The sequence below is a fragment of the Gigantopelta aegis genome, chromosome 4 (assembly GCF_016097555.1).
Source record: "Gigantopelta aegis isolate Gae_Host chromosome 4, Gae_host_genome, whole genome shotgun sequence".
NCBI classification, from domain to species: Eukaryota; Metazoa; Mollusca; class Gastropoda; order Neomphalida; family Peltospiridae; genus Gigantopelta; species Gigantopelta aegis.
Window position 1 is genome coordinate 69,459,026 of NC_054702.1, and position 24,326 is coordinate 69,483,351.

Here is a 24,326-nt window from a genome sequence, read left to right on the forward strand (position 1 = left end):
TATCCCTAGATAAGTTTTGAATACATTTCATGATGGAACATATTTTGTACATAACATCACAGCGAAGTCGAAAGTCAGTTATAGATATAGACACCTGAACTCAACAAGGGAATTATGCTTTTATTTCATGGGCATGTTTGACTGCTACTGACAGGATATAGAGATTATTTGCATGTGGAAAAAACGCGATGACTTGTAGTCTGTGCATGTGGTATCAAGAATCCTTTGTTTTGTTGAGATCGCACGTTGTTGTTTTTGGAAAATAAACCTACATTGTATGAGATGACTGGAGTTACGATAATACGATATATTTTCCTCTATAAGCCTACAGTATTTAGCAGTTTGTAATAAAAGCCGTTTAATCGCCACACACGTTACCGTACTGTCATGTGATCTCGTGTGTCACCAATTACCATGGTACCTAATAAGAGCACGTGTTATTAACAGTGTTCTACACTCGGTTTTATAACTTACTCTTCTTTGGCTAGTGGACAAACAAAATTTACTTGCCAAGCTTAAAATGTTACTCGCCACAGTGCGACACTACTCATTTTATATCATTTATGAATGTGTTAAGTATCTGGATTGTTTTCGCCAAATTACTAAAATCAACGATGAGTTCCGAATTGTACCGACAATTAATACGGAATTCACAGTGATCAATCGGACAACTTCGTAAATAGTGAAATGTTCCGACTGCACAATGATGTCAACAAATTTCATTTGTTTTCGCTGCTAGGACTCTGAACGCACATGGCAAATAATTTAATACTTAGACGTTTTTGGAGTCAGTCGCCAGATGGCGACGATAATAAATTCAATTGGTCGCCACGCCAACATTTTGGTCGCATTGGCGACCATTTTGGTCGCAATGTAGAACACTGGTTAATGATTCCAATTTCAGTGGGGGTGTATAAAAACCATCGCTGCTCCCCCCCCCCCCCCCCTCCCAACCTCCATTTAACACACACACTGACGTGTCAGAGTTATCCTACTTGAGTACTTCTGTCGTCTGCTTTGTCGATCCGCGACCACAACTTCTCTGTGTGCTTCCCCCCACCCCAGCAGAAAAAAAAAGTTCAGGGTCGGTGGCAAAATTTAGGGTCGGTCAGGTGACCGGAAACAAACCATTTTTTTTGTTTGGCCTTAAGTAACTGCCTGTAGGTATAAGGTAACTTTCTATAGGCAGCATTACATAACTGCCTTGATAACTTTCTGTAGGTTGTATTAGATAACTGCTTGTAGGTATAAGGTAACTTTCTATAGGCAGCATTACATAACTGGCTGCAGTCAAAGCTCACCCTGTCCATTACAAATTTCTAATTTTTATACAAAGTAGCTACAACATTTAGTCTTTGGCTAATAAAATATTCCTTAAATTAACCACATTTTAATCATTTTTCAAGAAAATACTCTACATATCCGAGTCCTATGTAGTATTAGATAACAGCCTCAAGCATGTGTGCAAGAGGGGGTTTCAAGAGTCAAACACCCCCAGCCCACCACTCCAAGCAAATTTTCAATTTTTAAATATATTTTTCATGCGAGCATAACTTGACATCCCCTGCCCACTAGAAACGTTGGTTACCATAGTCTAGACCCTGAACCTTTATAAATTCCTGCACACACACCTGAGACTGTATGTAATAATATACAACTGTCTGTAGGTAGTGCTCAATAACGTTCTGTATGTAGCATTAGTTTTGACTGTCCGTAGGTAGTATTGTATAACTGCCTGTAGGTACATTCTGCAGGTAGTTTTAGACAAATGCCTGTAGGTAGCATCAGGCAACTGCAAAATTCTTCCTATACACAAACACACACCAAGGGCACACAAGACAAGCTCATCAAATAATACATGTTACGACATCAACCAGGTGCCTCTAGAGGTTCGAACTTTGACTGATATTTTTCAATTCGTTTTAACAGTTGTGTACCAACAGGAACAAATTTGTCTTCCCACGTTTCACACAAACAGTCCAAACTATCTGCGTCGCTGTCAGCTAATGCTGTGTCTTTATCTGAAGAAAAAACAAAGGAAAAGAAAAAATATTGATCAAATTTAATGAATTGATTTTTAGGATTTCTCATGGCTTTGTTTATTTACATAATGGTCCTGTTTTGTACTAAGGATCTGTCAAACAAAATATTTCCCCAAATATTTAGTCAAATTTTAACCTGATATTCACCTCATTTTTGAGGGAAAAAAAAGACATAAATGTCATTACTACAGGTTTTCCAGACAAGACTTATCTAGTAAAGAAACGCAATCAAACACTGTACAAAGACAACATAGTTGCTTATAACATGCTTAATGATTTTTATTTTTCTGGTAATAACAATAAACAATAATTATTATTATGAAATGTTTAATGACACCCCAGCACAAAATAGACATCGGCTATTTGGTGTCAGAAAAGGTAGACAATAAACAATACGTACTTTAAGAAATTAAGTGGTTTAAAGAAAAGTTAGGTTTTTTTAATCATTGGCTGTTGGACCGGCCTCGGTGGCGTCGTGGCAGGCCATCGGTCTACAGGCTGGTAGGTACTGGGTTCGGATCCCAGTCGAGGCATGGGATTTTTAATCGAGATACCGACTCCAAACCCTGAGTGAGTGCTCCGCAAGGCTCAATGGGTAGGTGTAAACCACTTGCACCGACCAGTGATCCATAACTGGTTCAACAAAGGCCATGGTTTGTGCTATCCTGCCTGTGGGAAGCGCAAATAAAAGATCCCTTGCTGCCTGTCGTAAAAAGAGTAGCCTATGTGGCGACAGCGGGTTTCCTCTAAAAACAGTGTCAGAATGACCATATGTTTGACGTCCAATAGCCGATGATAAGATAAAAAATCAATGTGCTCTAGCGGCGTCGTTACTTTCATTGGCTGTTGGATGTCAAACATAAGGTAATTTTGACATATAGTCTTAGAGAAGAAACCTGCAACATTTTTACATTAGCAGCAAGGGATCTTTTATATGAACCATCCCACAGACAAGATAACACGTACTACAGCCTTTGATATGCACTGGTGCACTGGCTGGAGCGAGAAATAGCCCAATGGGCCCACCAATGGGGATTGACCCCAAACTGACCATGCATCAAGTCAAGTGGTTTAAAAAACAAAACAAAACAAAATATTCCTAAAAAAAATATGCTCAAAAGTTAACCTCATACTTTATTACACACCAGTGTAAGATATTGCTCATGTCATAACAATCACTCAATATCTAACAAGTGTAATATTGGCATGACGTGAGCATGACGTAGTCACTCGCTGACCCAATTCGTAGAACATTGTCTCGACATCTGCTTACTTCTGCATTATGGCTTGTTTGCAGTTGGTTTGTAATAAATAAAATACTAAACTAGCTTGCCTGTCATACCATTTTTATGAAACTTGTGAACATAGTTGGTATCTGACTCGCTTTCGCTCGTCATATACCAAAACTGTTCACTCATTTCATAAAAATGGTATGACAGGCAAGTTCGTTTAGTATTCTATATGTATCTCACACTAGGAGATATAACATCAGCTCCCAGCTCGTATACATGAATGATTCAACAATTCATAATAAAAGAAAACAATACCTAGGAATTCCAGGAGTAATTCAGAGAGGTCTTGAGCCTCCTGTTCTCCGAAGCAAGCATTTGAGCTGGTGATTTTCGTGCTGTAGTTACACAGTACTTTACACACTGTACTGCTCAAGTCCCAGTCTTCTCGGCCAAAATCATGTAAAACATCTATCAACCTTGTAAAGATAAAGCAGATTATTTTATTTAATTCTATCCATCTGGAGTAAACAACGTTCTAAATGATACTTATTTGCACTATACTGCTAATCCATAGTGTTATGACCAGAAGACTGATCCACCTATACCATTAGCAAAAATAACTACTTTTGATGGTTTATTATGGTATTTGGAAGATTACATGCAGAGGAAATAGCACTAATATCGGAGGTCAGGACAAATATTATAGAAGAAATTAATCAAGTTCTAAAAGCTGTAGTGATGTCTTCATGACTAGCAGTAATCACTGCTGTTATATTATGAGCTGAAAAATAGTCAGGAATATTTTAACCTAAAAACATCTTTTAGAAAATGTTGTTAACATTAAACAAATAAAAGCACACAATGACAACAATGAATAGTTCTCACTGACCAAGATGGGATCCAAAAATAAACAATCGTCAATATACCAGTTCCTGAGTCAGGAAAAAACCAGAGAGGAGCCACCAAGGTGGCTTGATCGTATGACTTATGACACACAGCATCTCGGGCAAATGCTCTCACATATCTTACACTTAAAAGTAAGCATGTCATCTAAGCCAAGCTGCAAACACATCAACAGCATACTGTACCAGAACCTCCCCCACACACCCCAATTAACCTCAAATGTCATACGTTTGCTATAAACACAACATGTGTAACCAACAAATGTAATTAAAAGCATTATAAGACTCAAGTGACTTAATAAAAATGATACTGACTTCTTGACACCACCTTCCTTTTTCAAGAGAGGTCTTTTAGATTCATCCGACATAAAGTTGACCAGGACTCCACACGCATTGTATACAACCTCCCTGCATCCACAATCCAACAGGGAGATCATCATTTCATCAACTGAAAAAATATACACGGGTTATTATAAAACCGAAGTCACTCCGATCATAATTCATTACAAAAATAAATATTTTCTTGAGTAAGATGGGGTGGGGGAAATCCAATATGTTGCAATGCAATATTCCAACTATGTCTATTTATGCTGATTTTGAACCAAATTTTCATACAAAAGTCCTACAATGGTTAATTAGATTATGGTGATATTTACATAAACAACTTTACTTAAAGGCCAACACTTTTACAATATAATAGGATATACTTGCATGCCTACAATTTAATCTTTTTAAAAAGTACTTACTCAGTAAAGACACTGAGCAAATTATAGAAATAATGAAAATCATTTGAAATTTCCACTATTCTTTCACAAAAAGCCAAAAAATATGAGCTTTCTTTTAAGCGTTTGAAGACAAATGGACCTTACACATGTATATCAAAAGAACCCTACAGGATGGGATCTTTTATATACATGTTCCTGACGTGCTTGGGTTGTAGGATCAAACCATTTCTCTAACTGGGTTTTTTTCTGTCGTAATCAGTGTCTTATGACTGGTGTATCAAAGGGACATGGTATGTGCTGTCCTACATGTGTTAAATGCTAACTGAAAAACCCCCAGTAACTCTAGTGAATGTTTTACATGCTAAGTGTGAAAGAACACCAACTCCTATGAATGTTTTACATGCTAAGTGTGAAAAAACACAAACTCCTGTGAATGTTTTACATGCTAAGTGTGAAAAAACACCAACTCATGTGAATGTTTTACATGCTAATTGTGTAAGAATACTAACTCCTGTGAATGTTTTACATGTTAAGTTTGAAAGAACACTAACTCCTGTGAATGTTTTACATGCTAAGTTTGAAAGAATACTAGCTCTTGTGAATGTTTTACATGCAAACTGTGAAAGAATACTAACTCTTGTTTTTGGTCAGGAAATCTCGGACATTCTTGTGCTGTGTTAAGTTTCCAAACACTCGCGATGCTTCCAGCATAGCCTCCATGTTGTCAGGCAGCATCAGCTTTAGAAGTACTTTAGTACAAAACAAAATAGAACATAGTATATATTAATATATTTTAGAAGAACGATGTAACTGCATTCCCCATTATAATTAGTTGTGCACAGTTATGTCAAACATTCTTCACTAAAAATTAGATTTAGGTTATAGCACATGGTTGATCAATCTTTAACTATCCCCCCCCCCCCCCGTAGATGTACAAAAATTAAACAGAAATGCTTCAGGCAAACATATTTTTAGGTGGTTGAAGGGACAGACCCTAGTTTTTAAACACTAAGGAATATTTTTCACCTAAACCCTAGTTTCAACCCATAACAATGGACACTAAGTTTACAAACTTGTAACAAATTTGAATACAATAAGAGTCTGACGTTGAAATACCCTTAAAAATAGACTAAAATGCAATTTAATAATCATTACTTCTCAAACCCACGTGCGTTTTAAAAAATATGAAAAATGCATTATGTGATATTAGAAACATCAGGATGACCAGAAACACTTTGGTTGTACAGAAATGGAGAATCTAAACAATAAAATATAAGTAATGTTTGATTTCAGTGATCATAAACGACTCCAATAGTGAAAAATATGCCGTAGTGTTTAAAAACTAGGGTATGTCCCTTTAATCTATTACATTATAGGTTCAAGCATGCTGTCCTTGGGCACACACCTCACAAGAGGAAGTGAATGTAATGGCACTGAGCCCAACTCAATACCTACCAATTTTAGAGCCACGGGTTTAACCATGAAACCACTGACATTGGTAATAAACTGAAGTATGCAGCGAGTTAACTGTGAGAAAAAACCCATAACCAATGATTTGTGGTTTGCGTAATTTATGGATGACTTCTTCCGACATGAATGAGAAAACATGCTCAAGTGATACTAAAGAAAATATGTGAAACATTATCAGTATTCTGGCTATTCTGACTGTGATTACTTTATCACAAATACTTACACTCTGCTAATTCCATCTGTTGAGACATAATAACACTCGTCTTCACTGAATAAAATGACAAATTGTTTATGGTGGCTACAGTGTTCAAAATTAATTCTTCACTGTCACTAATGTCTCTGGTATCTGAAAAAAATAAGTGATAATCCAAATTTAAAAAATGTTTCATCATTGAAAATCCACCCATTATCTGGCATTTTCAATTAAATTTGAAGTAATGTTTGCACAACAAACAGTATGAATAAAACTTGAATAATTTTCTCTTTTCATGAATACTAAACCTGACCTCTAACCATAGGCATACACTGTTCCGGTGAAAGCTACTTCCTTCATTCTCATTCACTACTGTGCTCTCCCTCTCCTCTTTCTCTCTCTCACACTTGCAGTGTACGTTTGAATATGATTGTGTATGTGCATGCATGCAAGTAACTTGTCATGCATTGAATCTGGGAATATATTTTTAGGATTTCGCCAGAATCGTAAACATGGCTTAATATTGATATTTTGGGATTCTCTCTAAGAATATTTCGCTTATGACCCAAAATATGGGATTTGCAGAACCACGGAATAATGCTAAATTCACAGCCTGCTTGTATAATGAATATTATAACCATTAGAAGCACAGACTCCTGTACACTGTGCTAAATTTTTACACTATGTGTGACTGTACAAAATTTATGACCTTATTTATTTTGTACCATATGCACAGTGTATACCTACCAAGAATATTTAACAGAAGCAGCACACATTTGCGATTGGATGCAATCTGAGGTCCAACTGTTTCATTGATTGACAGGTTGGCGATGACCCGCACAGTTTTAATCATCACATCGTCTAGTTTACTGACATCAGAATCATTCTGTTTATTATCTGGGGGAGAGTTTACTGCACTTTCGTTCTTTGTCTTGCCCTGAAAAACAAATGTCTATGGACTACAGTATAATATGATAGAAAAAATTTAATATCAATTCTGCATTAATCAACATTTTATCACAATAAATGTCATGTTATTTCTGTCAATATTCTCAAAGTATTAAGTATGGTCTAATTATTACTTTTGCTACGTGAAAACCCAAATTAATAGTAGAAACAAAATTAAACAACTGAAAATGTAGTATTAATTTATGTGCTTATGTACATTTCTAAACAAAAGATTGTAGTAAATGGTACCTACTGTACTCTCTATTGTTTAATCATATTAACAATAGATTTAATCTTTAGTTGTTAATTTAATTAAAAGATGCTTTTTGTTGTAATTTGACTAAACCATGAAAACTGCAGCATATCTTTTTGCACTCCTTTTCCTTCTCTGTATTCAATTCAAAAGAAAAGGAAAAAAAAGAAATTGTAGAAAACTTGAATCATTTTCTCCTTTAATGAATACTTAATGTGACCTCAAACAAATGTCATTTTCTCCCTGGAATGTGGACTGGTCTGAACAGATTAAGTTGACAAGAAATAGTTTTCACCTTCTTATACACCTGCCACTCAGATAGCATTCATTTGTCAGTGTATTTCACTCTGATTTAGTAATTAACAAAACAAAAACCAATGCTGTCAAAAAAGATCTTTAGCTTACCTGTTTGTGCTTATTGTGGTAAAACTTTAATACTGTAAGTAGTGTGTCGAGAGAATTCTTTTCTTCAAACAGTCGAACCCGAGCATCATCATTTTTAGCTGTCAAGTTGCCCAGAACAAAAGATAACCGAACCACCAAGTCCTTGAAAAACAAAATTACATAATAAATAGAACTTTCACACTCAGGCCACATTCTAGACAAAGTCAGAGCTCACCCTGCCATTTAGTATTTGGCTAATAAAATTTGTTTAAAATAGCAACTGAAAACAAAACCTCATGCTATATTGCTACAAATATATGTTACAGATTAGACTGGGATTTCTGAGATAACTTAGAGCCTTCTTATTAACGAACTTGCTAAGACATAAAGAAATAATAAAAAAGAATCATGAAATTTTACCTCATTTTGTAACTGGCTATTGAGCAAGTTCAGAATGGCCTTGTAGCAGCCATGTTGACTTGCAAGAACTCGACAACAGTCTGTGTGCAGGGTGATTTTACTGAAAACAAAACAAATCTAATAAATCTATTTTCCTTTCAATCATTTGAAGCAGAAATCATATACTATCTACACTGAACTACAAAAGAAATGTAAATAAAGTCAAACTTTGATCTCTCATCTCGTAATATTTGATAGAATAATGAATTGTCTGCCAAGCAGAATATTAGATACTTGACTAAGCAAACGAAGGCTATGTGTTTGGTTGTGAGTGTCTGAATACAGAATACACTAATATAACATAACACTGCTGTGGTCTCTACCTGAAAATATACAGTATCTAGTCAATCTCGTTTGGGAAGGCCAGGGTTGTCATTATCTGTGAAAGTAGGAGGCTGTTTGAGAAAAGTAGGTGGCTACATGTACTGAATAAAATGATGTGTTTAACTGCAATCATGCAAAGTAGGCATCATTGACAGCAGCATTAGCTACTAATGAATGATAAGGATAGCAAGGCTCAAAATAGGAAGTAAAATATGGCAATCTGTTTTTTGTTTTTTTTAAACAGCAAATCAAAAGAAATATGACAAGCTAAGAAAAACTATGGCCTCCTGGAAACAAGACAGCATAGGTTGAGTGGAGGGTTTGGGATGGTGTGTGGAGAACAGGATCTCTAAGAACATCTGATCTGAGAGCGTTATAAAATCAACATATATCAGAATCATGAGCTCAGCCTCAGCTAAATAGAAGATGAGATACTCGTACATACATTTGTCTCTTGAAGAAAGACCTGCAATTTACTGGTCATTTTAGGACACAAATTTTTAATTCACTTGCTAGGTGTAAAAACATTAGTGTTTTTCACAGGCCGCCACTTCGAGCCCTGGGATAGGTACAAGAGATTACCTGAATGTTCTGGAGATATACAGCATCAGGTCACTGTCACTGGGATACTCGTCCATCAGCTGGGCCAGACTCTCTGTCGTCCCACTGTTGATGAACCGTTCACGGCCAGAGCTGCAGTCTGCCAGATTTCTTAACGCAGCAGCTAGCTAAAAACATAAGATGATTACAAATGAATGAATGTATGTTCGACGACACCCCAGCACAAAAATACTAAGATGATTACCGTCAATTATGTAACAATCATCAGAAGTGTTACACATTTCCATCATCAATTACCAGAAGTGAAAATTCAAATCTGATCGAAGTAATTCAGACAAATTATCAGTACAATACACACATGGTCAAAATCCATAAATAAAAAGTTAACTCTTATGATTCTTTACACTAAGAGAAATGCTAAAATTATCTCCACACAGATTTCTGTCTATTAATTTCAACAAAATATTTTCTTTAAAAAGAGTGGATACAAAAAGTAATGGAGTATTTTATATAATTTATGCACATTTCCTTAGCACTCACACAGTGGTTACTCACCTGAACAAGTATATGTCCAAACTGTTCATTCACTTTGCCGTTATCTCGATTCTAAAAAAAATAGAAAGGAAAGGAATATTTTACAAATGTATTTCCAGTTTTATGATATAGGACATATGGCTAAAGATCATATAGAACTTTTATATGCATCACGATTCTAAAAAAATAATCAATTAAAATAATCTTCCATTTAAAAGATCTATTTGCAAAAATAACTTGTTACTTATACGGATTTTAACGTATACAGATTTTAAAAACTGTCTTTAATTCACATACTGTTTGCTCCATATTCTACAGAAAGATGACACCAAGATGATTCTGGTTTCTTTGTCAAATTAAAAAAAAAATTATTATCGAAAACCAAAATGAAAATGAAATATCAAAATACTCAACATGAAGGCTAATAATTTCCTAATATCAACAGGTGACAATAATAAATGATTTGCTGCTGAAATGACGACGACGCCAATATTACTTTTAACATCACAATAAGGCTCAGTCAATGACATCATTCTAGCACAGAGATGAAAATGTTAAGATAACAAAACTAATATGTTTAATTTATGCTCACCGTCTTTTGTATATTTTGCATAAGTTTGGTCAGTATTTCAATGCACTCCTTTGTAGCCAATTTCTTCAATATAGTGGCATTGCCGGTTAGAAATTTGACAGCTCCAACACAATAAACCAGGCCTTCACAGGAGGCAACGTGGTCAGAAAACCTAATGGTGTTCAACATGAGATCTGAAATTGTGAGAGAAACATTTAATAATAAATTAATGCATTAATATTATTCATAACAATGAACACATTTATTAAACACAAACTATTTAACTTTGTCCAGTTAAAAAAAAAAAATGAATGAGATATTTCACTTTTTGTATTCTTTATGTAATCTTTAAAAAGACCTCCCCTAGAATCAAACATGAAAAGAGTGAGAATTTTCTACTTTTAACTTAACCTTCGGACTACTGGATTAATTTTTTGCAAAATCCATGGTGAGGGGGTACAAATTTATAACTTTTACTCACATATTTTAACCTAAAATCTTTATAAATACTTAAAATAAAGTTTATATTTGAATCAGTATTATTTTCATGTTGCTTAAAATTAGGCAAACAAAATTGTAAAAGTTGCATTTACTTAAAAACTGTCATGATCAGGTATTGAGTCCTGAAAATGACTACAATGTTCTACCATTTTTATCAAGAAAAAATACTTGCCAAAAACCACTTTTTCAACTCAATTTCTCAGGTATTTTCCATTGAAAAAAACCCAAACTGAAGCTGCCATACTCTGAACTATTTCTGGTGAGTGCCATGTGCAAAATATGAATTGGGGAATGCACTGTATATAGTGTACAGTATGTCAACTGGCGTAACGTCAAGCGAGATATCTCGCCCGCAATAGTCAGAAGGTTAAAAACAAAAATCATTTAAATTTTTCTGTTATCAAGTAACTAATGACAAGACTTAGAAAACAAGTGCAGAAAATGACATAGCTTACCTAAAACATTCCCATCCAAGAACTCTGGATCATTTTTTTCATTGCGACTCACTTTAAAGATGAGCTTGCAAACATTTAGTAGATTGTTTCCACTAACTTTAAACTGAAATAAAAACAAATAACTCTGAATATATTACTGAGCATCTTTGAAAAATAAAAGCTAGGAAATATTGGTTGTAATGTGCAACAAGGCATAACCACAGATCTTTTACCAATAAAAGAATGACTGACTGACTCATTATTTAATGATAAGCATACAGTAGAAGTGGTTATAAGGCGTCAGACGAAGGTAATTTTACCAATGAAAGGCTGATGAATAACTCAACCAGAATATTTCGTATCACAGCCTTCAAACTGCATAAATATACAATGTTCCATTGCCAGCACTGTGTTTGACTAAGCTACTATAATTAATAAAAATGTCTTTGCCAAACTTTGAGAAATGACACCACATTAGACTGAGGTCTAGGACTTACTGCTAGAATGAGGCGAGCTAATTTAAGCAACACTCGTGGTTCGTCAACATCCAGCAACTTGAAGATGGCCTTCAGAATACTCGATCTCTGCTTGTAGTGTTTTTTCAGCTTGTTCCCCTTGTTTAGAACATTGTAAAGTTCTTCAGCAAGTTCAAATATACGACCATTATCTTTTTCTGTAAAACGAAAAAAAAAAAGTTTCATTCATTTTGAGGAAAATCCATGAATTCCTATAAGTTGATATTACAGTCTTTTATGCCTGAAATTAAATTAATTTGCTTAAACCTTTTAAGATCAAATAATAGCATTAAATTAGAAGTATTACAAGAAGAAGAAAACAATTTCAGCTTACTTTTTCCCATGCTGGCGAATTCCTCCAAGATAGGTGCCACAAATGAATTGTAAAAGACCTCCTCTGCACTATCCTCGATTTCTCGCTTACCAGCACTTCCTGAAAGGTAAAAATTGAATATTATAATATTTGCATATCAGAAATTGAAGATTTTCAAATCTGTTTTATGTCTCAGAATTTTTAAACATTGTCAAAAATGTACATTCAGCGTGTGCAAATTTGATTAAAGTTTTTTTTATTAATATGAGAAAGAGAGGAATTATCTGTTTACTGATTTTCCAGACATTATTTAAACCAGCAACTATTGAGGTCTGTAGAAAAATTGCATTGTGAATACTTAACCTGATCTCTGACCTATAGCATTTCTCCCCCTAGTCCCGCAGACTGGCCTGAACATCCTAACAACCAATCAATGGGTTAAATCTTCCATACATGTAGGTCACAGATCAGTTTATATATGAAAAGAAATTCTAAATTATAAGGACATTGTATAGTCTAAGTATAAAAAAAAACCCATACCTTTGACTGCTTTACCACTACTCTTTTGTTTATCAGCAACAAGGGCATTACAGCTTTTTATATACTATTTGGTAAACAACTTAATACAAGGGCCTTTCCAGGTCTGCTCTTGGAAATAAGAAACTGGAATGGAGGATTATAATGGGTAGGCAATGAAAACATCCTAAAGTAACTTAAGTACTGCTCACATCATAAAGTGTGATATCTGCAACAAATAAACAGAACATATTTCTACACTCACCAGCTCTGCCTGACTTGCCAGCACTGTTCGACTTCCGAGTCCCTTCTTTTGAACCAGCACTAAGAAGAGAAAACATAAACATAAGCATCCTAGAAAATAGAAACCACATAGCCAATTCAAAGACATATCTGTGAATATTACACACAAGATGGTCTTCCCTATATCTATCAAGCAGTTATGTAACATTATATATCTCCATTCCTAAATAAAAATTTCAATACTATAACATTGTAAATATAAAAAAATAGTTTTTTTATCAAGCATTTATGCACCATTAAATATTTCCATTCCTAAATAAAAATGTATAATATAACATTGTAAATATACCAAAAAACCCCACAAAAACAAAACAAGAATCAACGATTAAAAATGCCCCTAGACAAAAACTTCCAAAAAACATAGTTGGTTTTAAACAGTACACGTTTTTGTGTGAACTTTGAACAGGAGTCGTTTTCAGATGACACTGAAATCCAGAATTCCTAAAACAAAATCCAGAGATTTTTCCATCTGTGTGCCACTAACCTGCCGGGTGGGCTACTGACTGCCATGGAGCTGGATGTTCTGACTGGAGTCTCCCGCCCATCTCCCACTCCTCGTTCCTCCACAGGCAGAATGGATGGCCTGTCTCTAGAACCACTCCCTGTTCTACGAGGGGCAGCATCTGAAACTGTAGTAGCTCAATGAGTTACACCACAAAACGATGCTAGTTACCAATAGTATATGGTGTCAAAATTAACATGTTCCACATAGAATTTACAAAACAACAAGCAAGAACAAGAAGCAGAATTGACTTCTCTAAAACATACAAAGAAAACCACTCAAGTTTCAAGTATGCTGTCCCGAGGACTTACACAAACAATCCGGACTGTTCAGGCCAGGAGTGGATGCTTAGATGTTAATGAATAGCAACAACAATATGTATATGACACTCAAGTCTAGATTCCATCTTTAGTCTGAACGAAGACTTCAAAGATATTATAAACACACACTCTAATGGACAGGACTATTTGTTATACTTTACACAAAGGCTTAATTTACGTGGTTTTTTAAACAAAATTCCATTTAATTTAAATATACACCTTAGAACATTTAAGAAGAAAATATTACCATCAGTGAAAGATCCACTTCGACCTCTCGTAGGTGAAGCTCCATCTAGTGGTCCTGGCACATCAACACTGCTGGAGGGAAATAGCTTGGGGCGAGAACCTTTCCTCGACAGTGGTTTGTTGGGATCGGATGGTGGTTTCGGTGGTAAATGCTGAGACTCAAGGTCACCAGCAGATGGAGGTCTAGGAGTCTGAAACAAGTACACAACAATTTACTGTCAACATTCAAATAAAGAAAATGATACATGTATGTACTACTACTTGGTAATAATACATTTTTTAAAATAATTATTATCTACTCACATTTTGGTCTTGAGTGTTTAAATGAAATATAATTTTCAAAAAGAAGAAATAAATAAAAAATATTCTGCAATAATTTCTCAACCAAAATATATTTTTAAAAAACAAAAAGTGAAAAACGAAAACAAAAAATTTACAGATCCAATAACATTGCTCTAAAGATGCAGTGATCCAAATAAAAAAAAAGAGGAGAAAACAAAAATAGCATTAAAAAATATTATTAATACTTTAAAAAAAAAATTAGTGCCACAAATTCCCTGGGGTATCAAACAGGGTATATCTTTATGTACTTCTAGGAAGTATTCCATAGGCTTTTTAACTTAACCAAAAATATCAGTTTTTCCCCGAGACTACCGGTAATTGGCACAACAGACTCAGTAAAAGTTGGATGTTTTGAGAAGAATGATTAACCATAATTTTAACAAGACTGGTATCATAGAATTTCTGTTTACAAATAGGAATAAGTACCAAAAAGTGAAACCGTGTAAATGCTATGGCTGAGGCATTACCTAGCACGATAACAGAAGCACCATCTGGTGATATCTTTCAAATGTTTTAATTTACTAACTTCTTTAACACAAGTAAAAAACACCAGTTTCAGTGAAAGACAAACTCAATATATGTCACTGAACAATGGTGGAAGTTAATAATACAGCGGATCATAATGCATTAATTAAAAAAAACATTTAACTCACATGTATAATTATGAATGCCTAGCAATACTTTTAAACAGATACTGTTTAACACTAGCTGTTACTAATTAAAGGGACATTCCTGAGTTTGCGGAAAATTTTAAGATGTTATCGACCAACAGAGACTTTTTAACAATTGTAATTACATATCAAATATATTTTTCTGCATAAAATATTAATGGCTGCATATTAAACGTGTTTCTGATAGATCTAATATTTGTAGTAGGTTAAATTTCATTTTATTTCCAAAAATATTATTTCAAGACAAAATCCAGTTTGGGATTCTTACAAATATTAAGACGACCAGAAACACATTGAATATACAGACACTGATATTCTAAACAAGAAAATATATTTAATATGTAAGTTTAATCGTACAAATATTTTATTAGTCGGAAACATCTTACAATGCAGCAAACTCAGGAATGTCCCTTTAATGTTAGAAGCAGTCAAAATCCTCAGTATTAATAAAAACAAAAATGTATAAATATGGAGTTATTAAGCTGCAGTTAATAATGAAATGTGTATTATTTTTATGACAAATATGATCATATTCTATCAAATATTTTGGCATGTGTCAAGGCAGTCCTTGAAATTCAAACCAGTTTATAACAATAATTTAGTACCTACAATAACATTGTAAATACACAATCATGATTAAAAGGTCATCACAATAGCTTTTGCAGCATACCAGTTGATTGCTTTAGCATTTTGAGCTGTAACAATATCTTATGTGGCACATATAAACATATATATATATATATACAATGGGTAACAAAGGACACACTACATGTTTAAAGTACTAAACATAGATTTCTATTGGTTTCAAAATATATCCAGAATTTTAATTCATATGGCAAAAATCACATTCAAGCCAATCAGGTAATGGAAAGAAATGCTTGCTGAATGCGATGATGCTAAGTGATGTTAGCTAAGTCATTACATCACAAATATATTAACATATGCAATGCTTGCTTGCACCTTTGACTGACATACCTTAATTTCAGTTCTCACTCTAACATCTGCCACTTCAGTGGAACACTGCAAAGCCAAGACACAAACAGGGAACTTGAAACTTGTTATAAAGTTTTAAAACTGACAAAACTGGAGCTTTGTTTCCTTTAAATAAAATACTGCTATACACACTGTCCTAACATAAACAGAAATGATATGAATTGAACTCTAATGCAATGTTTTCATGAACATGCACACATTTTAAATAATGCAAATTGATAATGCAAATGAACATTACTTGACTTATTAATGTGTTAATCTCAAACTCAACACGTACATGCAGAACTCACTAATGGAAAAAACAAACAAGATTATACAGAAAGTGAGAGTATTAAATTTGATTGCAGAAGCAAATGTTTTTCCACTACATTAAAAAAGGTAATCCAGTACTCATGAATATTAACATTTATGTTAACAAATAATTATAGCAATCATTTGATTAGCATTTTTTTGGTTAAAATCTATCCCAGATAGTAATTACATGTATCACACACATCGCTGCCTTGTTTTTCCAATAGCCTACGAAATAGTAAAATCATTTCAAACTATGACATCATTATGACATGTGCTTTAGTGACGTCACAACCTATAATGGTTTTATGATTCACGTGTATTTCTAAACAAACTTATATATCCTAAAAAAAGTAATATGATGTAAATTCTGAGGATAGAAGTCACATTTCTACAAAACAAAAACAATATTTACTAAAACATAATACATTCATCAACAACAAAAATGAAAAATTACAATTACAGACCAAATTCTGAAAAATGTGTCAAAAAATTTATGATAAATCTTCTAAAGTGTTTTTAAGATTTGGGGGTAGGTCAGCTCAGAATTTTTACGAATTTATAAACTTTTGCTCAATAGATGTACAAAGACCTGTACATGTAGAATTAACAAATAACAGAAGAAAAGGGGATATTAAAATGGTGAAAAATGTTAAATGAAAAGGAAAAAGATCTTAAATTTAGCGAGTCTACTTTAAGACTTTAAAAAAATAAAAGGACTGGTATGAAACTGTGATGAAGAAGGAGGAGGAAATGTTTTATTTAACGACACACTCAACACATTTTATTTACGGTTATATGGTGTCAGACATATGGTTAAGGACCACACAGACATTGAGGGAGGGAAACCGCTGTCACCATTTCATGGGCTACTCTTTTCAATCAACAGCAAGGGATCTTTAATATGCGTCATCCCATAGACAGGATAGCATATACCACAGCCTTTGATGTACCAGTCGTGGTGTACTGGCTGGAGCGAGAAATGAAACTGTGATGATGCCTACAAGAAATATACATGTACATATGGAGAACGAATAACATTCAGTCTATCTGTGTATGTCTGCAGGTAGTAAAACATCTTTAGCTTTCTGACAGACTAATCACTAGACTTTAGATGTTAGTAACAACAAAACAGTCTATGCATTAGAAAATGTACCAATTAACAATATAATACTGTCCACGTCTGTTTAACACAGGGCTCACACTGGAATTTTTTTAATTTTATTTAATTTTTGAAATATGAAGAGTATTTCTTTGCACATGATTGAAAAAGGGCCAATTTATAAACACAAAATTATATTAGCCAACTACTAAATGTTGTAGCCACTAATTTGCGAGCACATGTAATATGATAGACAATTACATCAGTACCACGGGTAGTACAGTTTTGCATATTATATTTTGTGTAACTCTTACTAAATATTACATATTAACCAGGTTTAAGCTCGCCAAATGCGATTTAAAAATGAATTTGGTGAACATGTCATTGCCAATTTGCCAAAAAGCTAATTCAAAAACAATTTTTATTGTTTGTATGTGCAGAGCTATTTTAAAATGTACCTTTGCTGAGCTAAATGTTACATGAATTTGGCTACAGTTTTCTATCAAATTTGCCAAATTCCAATGAATTTTTGGCATCCAGCGTAAACTTATTATCTATTTATGTATCACCCTATTATCTCCTGTAAAGCCCAATCTTGTCACTGCAAAATATTTGTACTCCATGAATCTTCTGTTCTGTTTATCCGGTATGTCTGTGGTTAATGAAACTCATATATCCTCTTGGCAAACCACGTGTTGTTTCAAATTGACTAAGGAATGTGATATCCTTCTATACATGTAGGTAACTGCACATTACTTCTAAGCAGAGAAACATTTCTTTACATATCTCACATGAAAGCCATTGATTAAAGAATGTGATGAGATGTCAAACACACACATTTTACAGTCCTTCACATCTGAAGTGCACCGTAATATTATCTCACAAGTATTTTTTATCAACCACATAATTTTTTTTAATAACAGTATGACTACAGCTGGTTGTTTGAAAAGAAGCTGCTTTAATTCCAGTGTTGAATACCTGTTTTGTCAATTGATATGTACAAACTTTATTTAATTAATGTTTCCTATAGAATACAAATCACTCACCTGGTGCTTATGAGGTGAGTGATTTATGACTCGCCTGACATTTTCAAATATGAAGGACTGATTTCAATATTTCCTGCTAACTGATGACTGAAACTAATCTAGTAAGCAAGGGCTAAAATAATATGTAGAGATTCGGGCCAACTGGTCATTTTAGGGGTGAGATGGGAGCTAACGGTTATTAACAATTGTTTTCCAGACACCTACTCACAAATGTGGTTGCCACTGGAGATCAGGCAACCAATTATTTCAAACACTGTTGAGTATTTTTTTTTAACGTAAAGAAACCAAAGAAACAATTGCATGCAATGTTAGGACAGTGTGCAAGAACATATGTGCAAATTAGTTGCATTGTTAATAATTTATCAAAAACAAATATGGTCAAGTTCTCTCTGTCTCTGTCTAAGTTCATGTCAGTAGTGAAATACACCATCATACAATTTTCGGTAAATATATGTACAGTCAAACCTCATTACAACAACCATTGGTACTATGACATTTAACCATCTGACCAAACATTGCTGGGAACAATTGTATTTTGTTCAATACACAGAAATTCACACCTTCCGACAATGATAGAGCAAATTAGGAACAATCATGCATCCAACTTCTGAAAATATCTCTTTACAAGAACCTTACACAATCAAAGATGTCCTCTTAACAACCTTGATTTTGTTGTGAACTGATAAAGTCACATGATGTCCGAGTTGCAAATGTTTACTAAATCTGGAGACAAGTATTGTTTTTGAAAATAAGCCTTTTGTCATTGACTTAAAGAAAGAATTTTGAATAATAGTATTTTGTGTTTTTATGGAGATCTGTAAATGCGCTGAACAGAAGCAGTTACCATTCAAAAATGTCGCATGAATGATTGACAGTGAATGCACCTTGATGTACTCTGTACAATACACCTTGATGTACTCTGTACAATACACCTTGATGTACTCCGTACAATACACCTTGATGTACTCGGTACAATACACCTTGATGTACTCTGTACAATGCACCTTGATGTACTCTGTACAATACACCTTGATGTACTCTGATCAATAAATTAATAATGACTTTTTGAAAACATTATTTTTTACAAGTATATGTATTTGTTATTTTTAATATTAATTGCAATGTATTAATTATTTATTCAGTCTTGTATTATAAATTATGATATTATATAACTACTACTAGATGTAACCTGGACAAGCCATGGAAATTTTTTGATCGGGTGACCATGTGGTGGCCTTACACTGGGGTTTCCAAACAAAAATATGACTGCTGTGTATTTAGCCAGCCCTCATTAGCCAAGACCACATTCTGTGTTAAGTAAAGTAACAAAGATGGCCTCCATTACGATTATATTTATGGAATTAATCTTTGTACACAATATTTAGCATTATATGTATAAACAGTAGTTGATTGGAGCTTGTGAAATATGGCATCAAAGAAAGCAGTCAGCAGTACAAGTTAAAGAGGGGAAGCGGTCAGAACGACAGGAAACTGTTAAAAATGCTGTGTGTATTATATCATAGGTTAAGCAACTTTTTTAATTTTGACATTATAGCAGTAAAGATAACTCATGACAAATTCACTACAACAGCAAATTCGACCCAGGGAGGAATGTGGTCACTGTAATAAGGTATGACTGTATTCAAGTTTCAGATTTAGCAAGTATTGTCTTTGACTCCCATCCAAGGCAAAATGTGTGCGCTGCTTTTCAGTAAGAAATATATTTTGAGATTACATGTATATCCAATATCAAATTATACTATACTTATGATAATTAAATAAAACTATCTCAGACAGTATTAGCTCATGTCTAGCCTTTCACACAATATATATCTTTTATGTACCTTCTTTGATTTTAATAGCAATTGCCTGTGCATGTGTACATGTACAAATGTATATGGAATATGAAAATGTTTGTTAATAGTTTCTGACTGTAGATAGTCACATACAGTTTCAATTGAGTTGGACAAACTATATCTTTCAAAAAACTAAAATGCACCCACCATAAACTTATTTAGTGTTACTGATACAATGCATGATAATAAAAAAAAAACCTAAAATTAAAAAAAAAAAAACTATTGGACTAATCTAGTTTGTAAGAAATGGACATAAACTTGAACCTTTAAGCTCAAGCTATTCATAAAAGTTTACGCCATTGAGTATACTAAAAGATTTTCTGATGGTGTAAGAATTTTTGGCAGATTTGTTTTTTGATTGGGGGGGGGGGGGGGGAAGAGAGAGACAAAATTAATTACTCTTATCATTACTGTATGATTTTCTTGATGCGCAATCGGTTTGGGATCGATCCGTCGGTAGGCCCATTGGGCTATTTCTTACTCCAGCCAATGCACCACGACTGGTACATCAAAGGCCATGGTATGTGCAATCCTGTTTATGTGATGGTGCATCTAAACAATCCCTTGCTGCTAATAGAAAAGAGTAGCCCATGAAGGGACGACAGCGGGCTTCCTCCCTCAATATATGTGGTCCTTAACCATATGTCTGACACCATATAACCATAAATAAAATGTGTTGAATGCATCGTCAAATAAACCATTTTCTTCCTTCCTAAACTTAACCTATTTTCTTTCTTGGGGAGGCCCCATATACCCTCTGTTGACTGTGGTTGCATTCAATTCCATAGTGCCATAACCAAAAATGTCTTTCTGGCAGAAACACTGATATATACATGTTAATGCATGCTTGCCACACAGTATCAAAATCAAAGAAGGTAGTCTAAGCCAAATTCAACAAGCAGAAAAACAGCAATTTGATACATCAACTACTTACATAATCAAGAGGAGATAACCGTGTCCCAGAGACTGGTCTTGAATCAGGGCCATCAAAATGTCTGGAGTTTAAACTACGAACAAAATACATTCAAAATAAGTATAATAATGTACACTTAAATATTAGCAGTTATAATGTTTATAAATGGTTTTAATCTAGTTTAGGTGTATCATACTGGTACAAGTAGTCATTAGGGTTACAATTGTTGTGTTAAAATATGTTTAGCTTTTCTGACTAAATAATACATGTCATACATTTAAGCTATGAATTTTAACTAAACTTGTGGTCAATATAATTGTCACATGCAAGATTATTCTTTAATGGAGTACTGATTTGTTTTATTTCTTTCACTAGCTAGCTTGTAAATTGGGCTGTGAAAAGTTAAAAATCACAATTGTTTACTATATTTTCCAGATTCTCAAATTCCTATCTACATGAACATACCTAAAGGCACTAGGTGGACGAGATTCTGGGTTTCGTGAAGTGGATACAGGAAACAATGTACGTTTGTCATCTCGCGGAGTAAACGGTCGTTTTGTTACCACTGATCTCAAAGAACATCTTGCTTCATTGATGATTTTGGAACTCGGTTTTACTTTTTCTGGTAGTTCATAAAATGGGCGATCTTTTGGTTTCTTTGGATCCATTTTTTTTCAAGTTGGATCAATCAACACGTAGAACCCCATTCATTCCTGGAAGGAAGCAAATCAACATTGTTAAACTATGAAACAACACAATAGCTGACATTAAGCATTCTTCATTAGTAAATGGATTTAAAATTCAAATTAAATTTTGTTATCTGATTATACCATCTTACTTTTATAATTTAGAATGCAGAAGATATTAAATAGCTCACTCCATTTGGGTAATAGTAACTTAAATGGTCATAAATTCCAGGGCTAGCTCTGGGTGAGCAAAAGATTTTGCCAAATTATCCAAAAAAAAGAAGTAAAATCATAGTTATTTCCCAACAAAACACCAATTATTACATGAATTTTTTTCGCCAAATGAAAATAAAATTCACCAATTGTTCCTTAAATTCACAACTGACGAATTTGGTGAGTGGCAGAGCTAGCCCTGAATTCTCAAGATACGCTAGTGACAGTATTGCTACAGGGATCAAACTTAATGATGGTTTAAGATTTGTCATCTGTCTGGGGTGTTACCAATGGCAGTTTTCTGCCCATGGATAAAAATTATTGCCAGAACAGAATCAGATACCAAATTCATTTGAATGGCAGATATATCATTATATTAAATGTCAATCAACATTTGGTGATTAGAGGTAACAATTAGCAGCATATTGCATGCCTTTTTTGTTTTTAATGCAAAAGCATCAAAGCATCTACCAACTGTCAAGGCTCATATAACTACATTATATGCAGAATAGCCAAACACTTGGTAATAATTGTGTTATGAAACAAATTAATGCTAAGACCATAATGTCAATATAACTGATACATACATACATACATGATGTAATATTACTAATAAAATTTAAAATGTGCTGCACAATTTACAAGGGTACCAGACAAGCCAATTTGCCCCCAGTTTTATCTACATGTAGCTGTTTGCCTTAAGTGTCAGTTCACCCCCAAATGAATTGTCAGTTTGCCCCCTTTTTATAACTGATCATCAAATCACAGGGCTACCTACAGACACATTTTCTGGGGAGGTGTCTAGATTGTGGCAGTTTTATATCAAGGACATGAAGCACAAGAGTATGTAGGGGGGATCTCGGAGTATGCTTCCTCAGAAAAGTTAAAAAAATACAGTCCTTCCCAGCTCCATGAACTGATCTTAAGTACTCTGTAGTTTGGATTTAGTGCAAAATATTTGCTATCGACAAACTCCAAAATAATCTGTCTTATTTAATTTCAAGCACAGGGTTATCATATTGTTGTGTTGAGTGCGTTGTTAAATAAAACATTTCCTTCTTTTTATACTTGTTTTCGTTATTGAGTTATCTCCGACAGGGGTGTGGTCCTTAACCATATGTCTGACGCCATATAACTGTAACTAAAATGTGTTGAGTACGTCGTTAAATAAAACATTTCCTTCTTATCTCTGACAGAGCAATTGTAATCCGTCTATCTCTGAAAAAGCAGAGTATTTGGGCTACCACAAACATTGTAAATTAATAAATAATTTCTGTTTGATATGACTAGAAAAGTAGTGTTTTGGCAATACCACCCCCCCCCCCCTCCAAAAACACTACAAAACAACCAAAAAACCCCACTATTTTTGTGTGCAATTTAAAAAACAATCAGTTCAGAAACACAAAAATTACAGTACATATCATTGTAAGAAAACAATGTTAATAGCTACGAAGAACTGTAGATGCCCCCTCCCCCACCACTTAGCCCATCAAATTCAATTTTTTATTATTTTATCAAATCAGTCAATGCAACATCACTATTTTGAAGCCCTACCAATTTGGGTTGAGTGTCTGGACATTACCAAGCTATTTAATATATTACAGTTACATATTTTAAACTAATATTAGCCCAGAGAAGTTAGGTTTGCGACTTGTTTTCATGGCAACAAATTTTTTGTTTACCTCTGGCAGTCTCTCTGGCATTGCTACAAAAATGCTAATGAGGCAAAATATACTTACCCAATACATAATAAGACGTAGTGAATATTAAAGCCGAATTTTTTCTCAGCACTTAATTTAAATTCTTTAAAAAAAAAAAAAAATTATCCCCAAAATTGCTATTAATGTTTCTCGGTTTCTCTGCTTGGAATGCTGAACGGATATTACGCAAACGGGTCTGAGTTCAGTCAAAAAATTTTGCTAAACGATTGCAAACTATTTTGACTGGTTCCCGAAGTGGTCATTC

At 34.0% G+C, this 24,326-nt stretch overlaps 1 protein-coding gene across 1 annotated transcript; it reads right to left on the reverse strand.

Moving 5' to 3' along the window:
* Nucleotides 1–731: 731 nt before the first annotated feature.
* LOC121372221 (armadillo repeat-containing protein 2-like) lies at nucleotides 732–24,235 on the reverse strand. Its single transcript, XM_041498509.1, has 21 exons — nucleotides 24,101–24,235; nucleotides 21,928–22,175; nucleotides 21,484–21,556; nucleotides 16,237–16,281; nucleotides 14,250–14,439; nucleotides 13,665–13,809; nucleotides 13,143–13,201; nucleotides 12,383–12,481; nucleotides 12,031–12,206; nucleotides 11,555–11,657; nucleotides 10,620–10,792; nucleotides 10,049–10,099; nucleotides 9,515–9,660; nucleotides 8,570–8,669; nucleotides 8,171–8,311; nucleotides 7,312–7,501; nucleotides 6,595–6,717; nucleotides 5,537–5,650; nucleotides 4,492–4,624; nucleotides 3,590–3,750; nucleotides 732–2,021 (listed from the first exon to the last, which is right to left on the reverse strand). The coding sequence occupies exons 2-21, from the start codon at nucleotides 22,128–22,130 to the stop codon at nucleotides 1,870–1,872; spliced, it is 2,577 nt and encodes an 858-aa protein (XP_041354443.1). The 5' UTR covers nucleotides 22,131–22,175; nucleotides 24,101–24,235; the 3' UTR covers nucleotides 732–1,869.
* Between the last annotated feature and the right edge of the window lie 91 nt (nucleotides 24,236–24,326).

Excerpts from the sequence above, each read along its gene's own strand:
- LOC121372221 (XM_041498509.1), bottom strand. The coding sequence starts at position 22,130 with ATGGATCCAAAGAAACCAAAAGATCGCCCATTTTATGAACTACCAGAA. Across the intron at positions 14,440-16,236 it reads GAGTGAGAACTGAAATTAAG|ACTCCTAGACCTCCATCTGC; the intron begins GTATGTCAGTCA and ends TACTTGTTTCAG. Across the intron at positions 13,202-13,664 it reads GTCAGTAGCCCACCCGGCAG|TGCTGGTTCAAAAGAAGGGA; the intron begins GTTAGTGGCACA and ends TTCTCTTCTTAG.